Below are 13687 nucleotides of genomic sequence, written 5' to 3'. Positions count from 1 at the left end.
TACTAAAATGTAGTCCTCATACATTGGAACTAATGAGCTTTGAATTAGAAGGCCTAGGTTTGAAGTAAGATTTTATGTCTGGTAAAGCAGTGTGTCCTAACTGGGTTGCTTTTTTCTCTTCAACAGTATTATCTGTGGCCTTACTCAGTTTACAAATAAAAAACATATCGCCTTTGCTGCACTAGAAGCGGTCTGCTTTCAAACACGAGAGGTAAAGGAAATTGGGTCCTAGACTCATAATTTAGTATAACAACAGGGACTGTAGCTTCTCAGGAAGAGAGAGAATTGAAAAGATTTAATGAAGTTTAATCACATGCTTTATATTGTACTTGGATGCTGCTTTTCCCTTTACATAGCGCTAATGTTGAAATGTGGTTCTTGTGAACTTAGCTACAATGATCTGGTTAGGTGGTAGATTATTTTGAGGTGGCAATCCTGCATTTTATCATCACTTGAAACAAGATTAACATATTTTGTGACTATTTTGAGAGGCTGAACATAGAAACGTTAAAATGACAAGGCCAGTGCCATAACTAAAAAGTTGCATTAGTTCTACAACATAGGAGACTACATTTTGTAGTTTCTCCTGTGACAGAGATGGCTTAAATTGCTTTTGGCATTAAAGAACAAAAATGAGTTAAAGCAAGACAGCAGCAAACATAGCAAGGGAAATATGGATCCACTTCTGGCCCATTGCAGCTTGTGTTGCCCTAGCCAAAATTCTGCAACAGCAAACCTAAATTCTTCCTGAAGAAATTAATCCTCCAGCCAGATCAAAGGAGTTGATATCCATATGTTCTAAGCATTCAAATCTTCTTTTAACCATTTCCTAGCAATTAATGCTGTGTTCCATACAAATACAGGAGAAAAATTAAATCACTAGACCCCAAAGGGTAACAGTAAAATCTTGATCTGAGTGAATGTTTTTAAACTGCTGATATTTAAACATCCTGAGTTTTAAAATAGTGCTCAGCTAAAACTGTGTGAGAGGAGGAAAGCAGCTTGCTGCTTCTGTGGTGACATAGGGACAGAAGTACTCATGTCGAAAAAGCCACAAATTTCACCCAGGCATCTGTGCTAGCAGTCTCTGAGTCCTCAGCAAGTTGTGAAGGAGCTTGGAATTAGCATTTATCTATAATTCTGATACCAGAAGTCAAGGTAAAGTTAACAGGGAACCAGACTGATACTGTAGTTTACAAGGTAAAGTTAACAGGGAACCAGACTGATAGTGTAGTTTGTCTGCTTCTCTCTTTCCTTTTCCCTCCTCCCTTCCATTCCCTCTCATGTGACAGTTGAATGAACTTTCCAGCAGAAAATTATCCCTCTTTTTGCTGGGCTATTTTTCTGCTGGATTAATGACCCCAGCTGCCTCACAGAGGAGTGTAACAAATGTCAGAATGAGAGACAGGGCATGTAGGAGGAGCGAGGAGACTAAAGCTTTCAGACTGTGTGATAATGAAGTTAACTGTTTGAACATATATATTACTTCCTCATACTTCAGTCATTGTGCTTTTATCATAATTACAGGAGTGCCTGATCAGATCTCTGGACACTCTTAGATTAACAGATTATGTCCTAGGGACAGACATAAATATATGTACATTTTTCAAAGACACATAGCTAGTTCTGTCTTGACAGAAACAAAGTCCTTTTGTTTTAATTCCGGTTAAAATGGAAGTATTTTTTTATTCCTCAGAAAATCCTCAAATGTCATGTTTGTTGGAGTTTTTACTTGTTTTTTGTCCCATGCAGTCCTTCCAAGTCTCTGTTCCTTGCTATCCGAAAAGCTCCTTCCTTGTTCACACAAAAGACAGTTGTTACATTTGTTCCTCCAGAAGGCATTATGGAAAAATAAACAATTTTTCAGTTAAAAGAGCTGTAAAGTGCTGTCATTAGGCAAAACTTTACCTGGATACCTTGCTCTTCATCCAACCTCAGTACCCTAGAGACAGCAGCAGCATTATTATGATTTGTTTTGTTCCTTCATCCTGTTTTCTAGCATTCTTTTCAATTTTTCATGTCTACATTAATGTCTTGCAGAGTGTTAAACAACGGCAGTGCCTCCAACATTATCTGTATGTAAAGCTGACAGTAGGATGCACTAATGAAGTTCTGAATGGTAAAAAAGGCAGGTGAAATCAGACAAATGTAAAAAAAAAAAACACGTGAAGGAAATTTGAGTGATGGGGGACAGTACAGTTAGTACTGCTAGTAAACCTTGCTGCTGTGCTATGAATCCTCTTTTCCAGGTTATTTCTAATGTATTGAACAGAGCAGGCCCATGGAGAGATCCTGCCACTATGAAAACTGAACAACTAATTTCTATATAGGTGTTACTATCTTACATATAATTTTTTGTTCTTTCTTAAAAAACATCAACTTTCCTCAGTATGGGTTCTATAATTGGGTGCTTTGTGAATCACATAACAGCACAGAATGTGTTGTAGTTTTGGTCTTTTTTGTGGTCTAAGTTGCTTTTACATTTAAAGCTGAGAAAAGTACATCTCTTTTGAATAAAAATTCAAATAAATTGAAAAATTGTGAAGAGAAAATCATTCTGCACTAGTTAATACTTAACTTTGGGGGAAAAAAAAAATATGTACTAACCTTAAAAAGTGTAAATGAGACATTTAATTGACTGCTTTTACAAAACCATAGAAAACCCCTGCTCCACATTTAATAGGTGCTTGTAGGATAATGCTGTGGTGTCGTCAATAGCTAAGGTTTAGGACAAATCTTATTTTTTTAGGAAACCCTCTAAAAAGCTTATTGGTAAGTGTCAGTGAATTAAATACTGCACTCTTATTTAATCTTCCCTTGCAAACACTTTTCATTTATTTTCAGCTATCTGCTGTACCCAAAAGAAGGAAACATAACTTTACAAAGAATTGCACTAAGTTTATTTTTGCAGTCCATCTTGTGATATGTAAAATTCTCAATATTAAATGATTAATTGAAAGCATTTCAGGAGGGTGCTCTTTCAAAACAGTTTAGCGTTCAGCAGTTCATATTAAAGCGTATTCCAGATCACCAGTTCAAACTTTATTTTCCAGATTTTTAATGCCTAACATTAGAGAAGGTAACTAGATACATGGTAGTCAGGTAAAATAATCTGTTTAGAATTACTTCTTCCTTTGTTAGCTTTGATAAATGCAGTTGTCATCAGCTTTTCTTCAAAATTCTACTTCTCAGACCATGAAAGGAAAGCATAAGCTAGATATAGAGCATCAGAGGAGAAACATCTTCTACTCTAGGATATCTGTTATAAATAGAAAGCTTTTGCTATGTACTAAACAAAACCTACCTCTGTTTTGCCTTCTTGATATATAGAGGAGGGGAATTATCTGCTTATACTTTTCAAGTAATGCTGACTTACAGTATTTTACACTCAGAGAGTATAATGGATTTCTCTGCAATTAAATCATAACATATATTACTCTTATTTAAGATTTTAGATGCCATAAATAAGGACTGTGGGATACCACTACATCAGTTACAAGTAGATGGAGGAATGACCTCTAACAGACTCCTCATGCAACTCCAATCAGACATTCTCAATATTCCAGTAGGTAAGGTGAAATTAAAAATCCCACTTTCTTTTTAAAGCTGAAAACAATATTGCTCTGTAATGGCTAATGAGGTCAAATTGGATGTCTTGCTTTGTTGATGTTGCTGGTCTTTTACTACTGCTTGAGAATGTTGGGTTTTTTTTCAGAAGTTTTTAGATATTGCACCCAGTTTTGAAGTTCACTTTTCTAGAGAATCACTGGCTTATTTCTTGTGTTGAAATACTATAGCACTGTAACAGTAGTGAACTTTAAAGTTTTCATATCAATTTCTAAACATATAACAATTCTAAAATCTGTGAAATTAATGCTCTTCTGCAAAATGTTGGCCCTGAAAATCTTGCTCAAAGGTAAATCAGAAATTTGCACCTCCACTGCTGTTGTTTTGCTCTTGCATTTCAGCAAATAGAAAATATCTTTTTTTCTTTTCCCTTTGCTTTTTTATTACATTTACGACATAAAAGAAGATCCACAAAATGAATTGTCCATTCTGTTTCCTCCCTCAGCAGCAGTGAAGAAAGGGAATAGAGGTTACAACAAAAGTGAGAATCTTGCAACCAGTTTTCTTGGCATGCACAATATGAAGTACAAACCCAAATGATGTGGTTCCTCTCTGAAGCAAATAAGCTCCTTAGAATAACAAAAGGCTTATTAGCCTTTTAGGGATATGTTTCAATACAGTAAAGCTAAAGCTCTTTAAAGGCCTCACTTTAGAGACCACACTTGAAACCTGAAGCATTTCAGTGTCAGTAAAAAAGTTGCATTGTTCTGAAGTCATACTTTAACACCTGTAGCAGATCCCAACTTGCTGAGTATTGTAAGCTATACATTAGCATTCTTAAGGATGAAAATGTTTGAAACCACTCTCCTTTGTCCTATCAGTGAGCAACTTTTTACAAGGGCATGTAGTGATAGAATGAGGGATAGTAGCTTTAAATTGGAATAGAGCAGATTTAGGTTAGACATTAGGAAGAAATTCTTTACTGTGAGGGTAGTGAGACACTGGAACAGGTTTCCCAGTGGAAGTTGTAGATGCTTCTTTCACGGAAGTGTTCAAGGCCAGGTTGGATGGGACTTAGAGCAATCTGATCTAGTGTGAGGTGTCCCTGCTCATGGCAGAGGAGTTGAAATTAGATGGTCTTCAAAGTCCCTTCCAACTCAAACCACTCTATGATTCTATGATGCAGTGTGTCACTGAGTAACATCAGAACACTATACATCTTCATCTGAAGACTGATTATTTGCTACATAAATATAATAATCTTGCCTAATATGCAGCTTCTAGAAAATAATTTGGAAAAGCATAATTATGTCTTTTATGCATAAACATGAGACACTTAAGTGAAAAAAATTTAACTCTGGAGATATTATAGCTTCCCTTTAATACAACATAATACACAAGGCTCATACTCTCTGTGTAGATGTATAGTTAGCAGATAAAAGGATATGATCAGTAAAATCAGATCTTAAAGCATCCTGTGCCTGAAGCAAAGAAGCAGGCAGTTCTAGAGTTAATGTTACAAGTATACCATTGACATCTTGGGGGTGGTATGGTTTTCTGTAGCATCTGTGGAAGGCAAACAAGCTGGTAAGTACAGATGCGTAGCCTCTTTTAAGATGCCTTTTCTAAATATAAATGCTTTTAATAACACAACATCTAGAGCATCAAAACAAGACTAATAACTTAGGCAGAGATCACAGCTTTGGGGAGGGAGAAGACAAAAAACCCCAATATATTATTAACAGGAGTACTCTTTAAACAGATGGTTGTGGTCAGAAACCCTGCACATATTGTAAAAAATGGACAGTTGCATGGTTCAGTCTTTAAGGAAGTAGTGATCCAATATATTTCAGGTGGTGACTTGTAGGTGAAGTTAGCCTCATACCCGTGTGAATGGCAATAAAATGAGGTTTGCAGTTGGTAAACTTAAAGGCAACATATACCAGTTATAGAAAATATATAGCATTCTAGATATATACATAAATCTTCAGTTTTGATGTCATCAAGGTGAATTGCATTAAAAATCATCATGGTCTTCTCTGTGACTTACTTCAGTAAAGCCATCAATGCCTGAAACAACAGCTCTAGGAGCTGCTATGGCAGCAGGAGCTGCAGAAGGAGTTGGAGTTTGGAGTCTGAATCCTGGAGATTTGACAGCAGTGACATGTGAACGATTTGAACCACAAATCAACCCAGCAGGTAAAAAACTTTCATATTATCTAAGAACTTACAAACTTAGTATTTGATGACCAACAGAATGGGTTTTTACTTTGTTGCAGTCTAACATTCTGATACAAGAACAGCAATATGTTAATATCCTCACAAGTGTTGAAGATCACTTTTAGTGTTTATAGTTTTGAGAAAAATGCATTTCACTTGATGTCTTGTCTTTTATTGACTAGGAAGATTATAAAATGGTTAAAGCAGCATAATTCCACAAGGAAATGTATTGGGGGTTTTTTATTTCTTTTTGAAAGAAGATTGGCATTGTAGTTAGTAGCTTTTGACTTATAGGGAGTAAAATCAAAGAAATCTTGAAAGGTTTATACTGAGAATAATGTGTCCTAAAGGTCCTGTGCATTTGTGATTTTTCACAGATGTAGAAAGGACAGAGTGTCTTATTTTTCGGAGACTTTTCTTTTGATTATGAAAAGCCTAATTGTTAATTGTTTTTTAGCTAACTTTTTCATCAGTTCTTAAGTGCTTCTAGAGATGGAAAGCATGTACTTGACATAATTAATCCATGTGCATATTTTTCTTTTCAATTGTTCCTTAATTTTTGCTACAGAATTTTTTCTTACCGTTTTGATTATACTTACTGTTGTAATCCCTACTTCAGTACAGTATTTTCAACACTGAAGAGCTTCTACATTAATAACAATTGCTTCCTGTTGTCCTACTTGTAAATCTTATTAGTGAACATGCAGGAAATAGTTTTTTTTAAAAGTTTATTTCTCCCTCCTGTGCTTAAGTGTGGGGTTTGGGGTTATTTTGGTTTGATTTTTGCATTCAAAACAGCATTTTATCGTACTTGTTTTGTGCAGACAAACTATACTATGCGAAAGAGTGGAGAGCTTGTATTGTAGTGTTTCCTTCTTGATACTTGTAGTTTTATTCAAATGCATTGAGAGGCTTTTCTGTTTGTTGATTTCTAAATTTCAGAAAGTGAGCTTCGCTATGCCAGATGGAAGAAAGCTGTGGTGAAATCTATGGGCTGGGAGACATCTGAGGCTCCTTCAAATGGTAAGTCAGAAATTAATGCAGCTCAAGGATTATTAACTAGCCAGTTAGCATAGGTAGTCAATCTTACATTTGGTGGCCTTTTCTTCTTATACCATCCCTGGACTATTCCAGTGATATAAAAATTATTACTTAAAACCACTGTGGAAACAAAGCAGTAAAACAGGTAGTTATATCTTCCTCTTGAAAGAACAGTACAAACAGTATCTTGTATGGCTTAAAAAATGGAGGACATGAAATCAAGACTAACTGCAGGTTTTGCAGAATAGCATTGTAAAGAAACAAAAAAATCTTACCAAGAAGAAGAGATACAGCACAATTCTTAGTGCAGGGATTTCATAAACTTTCTTATACTAAAACCTCATGTTCCAAAGAAGAAAAGTTTCATCCTGTGTTTATTTCTTGCTATGTCTTGCTTTTATTATTCGCTGTACAGGAAGGAAGGATTGATAGCCACATCAGTATCTGTTTTGATTCATGAGGGCTAAGAGCAAGAAGTTATCATAAAGTGCAGATTTGAATAGACCTATTGTTCGAACACAGAGAATATGCAAACACTTTTGAGGGACTGAACAAGAACTTTCTTTTTTAAGTAGAGGGCTTTTTCATCTGTCAGGTTTGAATTAAATAAAACCTGCAGTCTTGAATGATCTGGATGATTTGGATTTATATTTCAGCACTATTTCAGAATAACTTTTTAGTCCTGAATCATCATACAACACATCATTTGTGGAACTTAAGTTTATCTCCTTTCCCTTTTGTTGGAAAAACTACTTGAATGAAGTAAAGAATCCTCAAAATGTTAACTCCCTCAAGAATCCACAGTTGCAGCCCTCAAGCTGCATGAAGTCTCTTGCTTTATTCTTGAAAGTTAAAGTTTTCCTTTTACTATCCTTTATATTGGTATAAGTGTTTAATTCAATGCCATGGTTATACAGACAATTCTCTTAAGGCTATTTGGAAGGGAAATAGGTAACAAGATTCACTTCATGTCCATTATGATTTAGTAGCCTGACATATAAACTCTTTGTTTTGTGTCCTAAAATCCCAAGTGCTTGATGTGTGTCTTACTTACATATCTTTATTTACTTTTGAAGGATAGAAAACTATGCCTTGCAGAAAATAGAAATAGTTCTTCAACTCATGTGAAAAGTTTATCAAAACTTACCCTCAGTGATTATCTGGTTTAATACTGAGAGGGAAATGTTATTTTCCTTAGTACTTGCTTTGAAACCTTGTCCTGTGTCTGCTGAGAGTATTTAAGATGGAAGAAAGCTAGGAGTTGGCTGAACATAGGTAGTGCTAACAGTGGAATTTGGATTTGAACTTCTATATTCAGAGCCTGTTTTGAATTATTGTGGGGGTTATGCATAATCTTTTTTAGTTTTTCTGCAAATGTCACTACATCTTTTACTTTTTTCTGTTGGTATGATTTTTAACACATATATATTGCAATTTATGTATATATTTCTCTTTTGATTTGCTTGACTGGAAACACCCTCCCCTGGATGACATCAGGTGACACTAGTATCTTCTGTAGTCTGCCTTTGGGTTTTTTTATTATGAGTAGCATGATAATGTTAATCGGAGCAAAGTACATCTCAGGTTAGTTATTATTTGAACTAGATCACTTTAATGGCTTTCTACACTAGTTTAAGTGTTGGGTTTTTTTGTATTCCATCTGCTTATTTCTAGCAAAAATGACTGATGCTTTTTGTTGTTCATGCACACGGGTGTTTGAGAGTTTTAGTTAGACATAAGGTACTTAAGGAAACAAAGTGAATGCCATCTCAAATTCATCTTCATGTGCCATGAAGTTAGTAATTGTTAGATGCATGTGAAACCTTGAACTGACCTCTCCTTTTGTCTAGCTATTCAGACTGGACACAGTTTATAAAATGTATATGTTGGAGCAGCTTGGCAGAGTTGTGCATTGCCTGCATTACAGTGTGCATTGCGATTAGAGTTAGGTTCCATCCTTTATCCTGTGTTTCATCTCAAAATATTTCAAATTATTTTGAGGATCTTATTTTAATAATGTGAAGAATTTTCTTCCATCCCTGAAAGGCTTCATGCACAATTTTCATTTTTCTAATCCTCTTGAAACTATTGTATCGTTGGAAATCTTCATCTACTTAATCTAGAGAATATTCTTTTTGTACTTTGCTCTTGATGGATAAGTGAATTCATTTTCTGTTAAGAAACCCTAAAAAGCCTATCTGCAAAACCAGAAAAAGGGACTGTGTGCATATGCAATGAAGATGCATCCTCAAACTATTAATATATGTTTTATTTTAAAATAAAGTTCTTAATATGGATGACAGTGTTAGATACTTATGCCAGAAGCAAGACATTTCGTTCTTATGGCAAGAAAAATAAGTTTATATGGTAATGTCATTTGTTCTTTGCTTTTGTGTTTCCTAATTTAATTCCAACGAAAATATTTTACAGTATAGCCACTGTTGCTGCTTAGTAAGCTTTTGGGGGGTGGTTGTTTCATTTTCTTTCTTTGTTTTTGTTTTGGTGGGATGGGGGGCAGGGTGCTAATTAAACAGACAGTTGAGGACTCTAGCATGCTTCTGTGATGATGTGTTTGTATTTTGTTTCTACTCATTCAGCTTGAATTAACTATTCAATTGTAATTTTCCTTGCATGGAAGAGACTGAACTTGTAGGAGAATTAAAATCAAGCTGAACAAATGCTAGCCAAAAATCAAACTGAACAAATGGATTGGCATTTATTTACTAACTGAAATGTATCTGCGAATGAAAACAATTTTACAAAAAATAAAATAAAAACAACTATGAATAAGGTGGTAAATTTTTAACAAGCTGAACTAAGCAATCTGAATATTAACTCCAGGTCGGGTTCTTCACTACACAGGGGATATCTCAAATAGTATGAAAATCAATGTCAAGTGTGCAGATAGGCAACCTGAAACTCTGGGTTTATTGTTTTTTAAAAAAAACTAATCAGTAACCTGCATATAAATAGCTAAACTTCCAGAACAGTGCTGGAATTCATAAAAAAGTATGGGTTTTTTTCTCTCTCCCTAAGCTTGTCAATGCCTTTCTGACCTGCAAGTGGAAAACATATTCATCTCAACTTACTCTGGCCTTCAGAACCCCTTCTTGCCCTTTTTTTCAGATAAGAGTAATTTTTTATATAGTTACTGTTACTATCTAGTATATTATCATTACATATATACCAATACAGTTGTTATATACACCAACATATCTACATATTATTTACATGGTAAGCTTGGGAACAGGAGAAGTTGCAATACATCTCCAGCTCTTATTTGTGTTAAAAATTGTATCTAAAATGGAGTAGTATCAGTGATGCTATGTACAGGTTGTAGTTTTGCTCAGCTGTGTGTTAGGGTAAAACATGGCATATAGTATTGGTGCTGCTGTTTGGAGTAGGGCTGCTTTCCAGTAGGCATTTACTCTGATAAATATCCTTTTGCTTTTAAAAGCCGGAACTATCTGACCAGATTTTCCTTCTAACTCCAGCATAGGAACTCCATTAATGAATTTGTTACATTTTATCTTTTAATGAAACACTGGAACTCCAATATAGTATTCACTATATTAGGTTTGAGGATTGAGGATTTATTTCATCTTTCATGTGCAGAAACAGCAGTAAGTCTTGCATGGCAATAGTTCTGTTGTTGAACATGTCTCTGCAGGGCAGGGCCATGATTTTACAGCTACTGAAATGCAAATGAGAAATCTGCTGTGGCAGAATAGAGAACACTAATGTGGCAAAAAAACATTTGACAGAACTGCTAAACTAACTGCCTTTTCATGCAGCACCTGATGACTGAATATGAAGCACAGTACTGTATTTTGTTATTTCATACTTTCATCAAAGTTAGGTCAGTTACTTGTACGTTATTTTATGATCTTCATTCTTCTCTCCCAGAGAAGTAAGGGCCAGTATCCTCTCCCCTCTTCTCCCCTCCTCTTCCCTCGTCTCCCATCCCCTCTCAAGCAAGATGTATGTATAATGAGTTTTTATGCCAAGGTTCTGTTACATTTTTCACACGACTTTTGGAAGTGGGCATCTGTGAGATTTTAACATACTTGGTAGCTAAACTTTTCTGGGGAGTGGTGGTTAACTGGAAGTGATACTATATTTTATTAGATTCATATTTAAAGAAATGCCTTTGCATATTTAAATTGGCGCCGCTCTAGTGAGGTAGAAGTGAGGATCGGCTGTATATGGGATCTTATGTGACATCTGACGTATAAAGTTCTTTGACTTTGTTGTCATAGAATAAGGTTTAAATGCTGATGGTAACACAGTATTCTTCCTGCTTAAATACCCTTTGGGTTTGGGTTTTCTTTTCAGATTCTGTTTTTCCCTTTAGGGGCTTTAAACGGGTGCAACCAAATTGCATACTAATGTACAGATAGCAATCATTATGCATTTCTACACATTAGTTGCAACAATATTTCCCAAATTTCTGAAAGCTCAGCTCATATTCAGGAAAAGAATGCTTGGGTACCTTCCTTCAGTTCTACTTGTTAAAGATTTACCCATCTTAATAGTGTGGTCTCTTCTATCCTACTATATGCACATCCCACACACTGAAGTGCTGGCTTGTCTGGTGTCACAAGATGCATCTAATTTTGTCACGGTTTGACTCAGGATCAGCAATTAAACCAGCAACAACAATGTTCTCTCCTTCCCTACCTGGGTGGGAGGGGATTGAGAGCATTATTGTCACTGGTTTAATTGCCAAAAAAAAAAAGTCAGAAAAAGGAAAATTGGCTTCTTCCTGGCTCAAACCAGGACAAATTTATAATTGCATTAATAGAAAACAAAAGATGGCTATACTAAATTCCACCTATGGCTCAGCAGTACTATAGAGTGTTATTCATATTTTAGAGTAAATTCAATGTTACTAATGCACATTCTTTCTTATTTAAGGTGCTGGTAAATGAGACTTCTTGATGGACTCTCTGGATGCAGCTGACTTTTTTGTTTCCTTTTGATTTATTGTTGAAAGAGATTCCACCACCAATGTGATTATACTACTTGTGTGTCTTAATCCATTCATTAATCCATCTGTTGCCAGTCCCTGAGTAACCTCCCAGTGGTACACTGAAACTTAAGTCTTCAGACTTAAGTCTTCTTACTCTTCTCCCTTGCCCATCTACTCTAGCGGTGCTGGAGGCCTTCACATGGACTATCTCGCATCATCTTCTAAAATTTCACAGGCCCTAGCTGTGTTTGAGAAAGTTGGTATAAAAAAATCCTACAACTTCTGAGGTAATGTCAGGTTTTTAGTTATTCTGTTCAAGGCTTTGGTACTTTATACAATACAGTTCAGAAAGTTAATGATGCACTGTAGAACTTTGTTAGCATCTTACAAGTCTTCCAGCTGCTGTGAATTACCTATTATATGCCTATGGTTGCCAAAGATGTTTTATGATAGTGACCACTGGTCTGAAACATCTTAAATGGTACAAACCTTTTAAACACTAGCTCAAAGTGTATTATCAGTAGCACACGTTGCCACTGGTTTGGCAATTAAGAGGTTGCTGATAGTTCCACAGAGTGCTGTTGAAATGTTTAATCACAAAGTTTAAAGTTTGGTTTAGCTTCTGGCCTGTGTAGTCAGTTTGCCCATTATAAGTATTTAAGACACTAAGTCCTGTTGTTAGAGATAGGAGAATATAGATGTTTTGGTTAAGGCCATGTTTCATGTTCTCATATGTCTGTGTTTGGAAAGACAAATTTAATATAGCATGCTACTGACAGACAGCTTCCTGGTCCTCCGCAACTGGTAACTCTTTAAACTACTCTGTACAATGCACTTTTCTTGACCAATACTGCGTATGTTCTGTCACCCTGCTTAAGAATATTTCAGTGACTATTTGTTAAACATTTGAAAGTTGAAGCTAACTTTAGTTTTCCTTAAAAAGGGTCCACTCCAAATTGAATACCAGTGCTTTTGTTCTTGATCTCATTTAGTGTATCTTAGTGACCAAAATCTCCCTTTCGGTTTCCATGTCCATAGTTTTAACAGCAAGTTGTCACAAAATATACTGAGACAACCCAAAACACTGACTTGGAAGAGTAAGCACTTGGCACCTGAAATGGGCCATTGGAATTCATAGGCAACATGTGTGACAACTGAGTTGCATCCAGTTTGAAACTTTTTGTCCTTCACAGGTAAAGGAGTGAGACAAATAATCTTACCTTCAGCTTTCTTGTTGGTCTACCAACAGCATGACAAGTGCCAGCCTGACTGGTTAGGTCAGAGAAAATGTGTTCTTCTGTAGAGTCATTAGATCAGTAGAGAATGCTAGCATGGTTACATGTGGGAACAACATGCAGAATTTCAGTGTCTAAATGCACTAGGAGCTAAAGGGAGCCCTTTTTGTTTGTTCTTGTAGATTTTTGTCTTTAAAAAATTGTCTTTGACAAAATTGTCTTTAACAAAGTTTGATTTTCTTTGTTAAGATAGGATTAGAAGCTTAGTTTTTTAAAAAATGTTAAATATGCGTGTTTCTGAAGCAATGGATTGCACAGAAGTTCAGGTTTGTACACCATGTTTAATATCAAATGCATATCAATTGCCTTTTTATTGTCAAGTGCAATGACCTTTAAAAATGTGACTTTTAACTAAGAAGTTAGAGAAGGAACCTTTTTCATCCTGTGGTTGCATGTGTAAATTCTACAGAGGGGATTTTGTGCACAGGTGAAAATACAACATCATTCAAATCCTGTATCTCATAAATACTAAAATGTCAGCTGTGACAATGAAAATTGATGAGTTTTCCAGTTTGTATTGGAGAGGTGAAGAAAGAGTGAAAAATGAATGTGTACCCATAGAAAAATCTGGATATTCCTTACCTTTACTTGG

At 35.6% G+C, this 13687-nt stretch overlaps 1 protein-coding gene across 1 annotated transcript in view; it reads left to right on the top strand.

The window, feature by feature from the left end:
* The window catches only part of GK (glycerol kinase), a 32189-nt gene extending 20314 nt beyond the window's left edge, over positions 1–11875 (top strand). Inside the window, exons 17-21 of the mRNA XM_010004490.1 lie at positions 127–211; positions 3449–3569; positions 5623–5766; positions 6730–6810; positions 11746–11875. Coding sequence (XP_010002792.1) covers positions 127–211; positions 3449–3569; positions 5623–5766; positions 6730–6810; positions 11746–11759 — 445 coding nt within the window. The 3' untranslated portion in view covers positions 11760–11875. The remainder of the gene's footprint in view (positions 1–126; positions 212–3448; positions 3570–5622; positions 5767–6729; positions 6811–11745) is intronic.
* The last annotated feature ends 1812 nt before the right edge of the window (positions 11876–13687 follow it).

Source organism: Chaetura pelagica, unplaced genomic scaffold (assembly GCF_000747805.2).
Source record: "Chaetura pelagica isolate M959 unplaced genomic scaffold, ChaPel_1.0 scaffold308, whole genome shotgun sequence".
NCBI lineage: Eukaryota > Metazoa > Chordata > Aves > Apodiformes > Apodidae > Chaetura > Chaetura pelagica.
The sequence above is the reverse complement of the archived record's forward strand: the minus strand, read 5'-3'. Positions and strand labels throughout refer to the sequence as shown.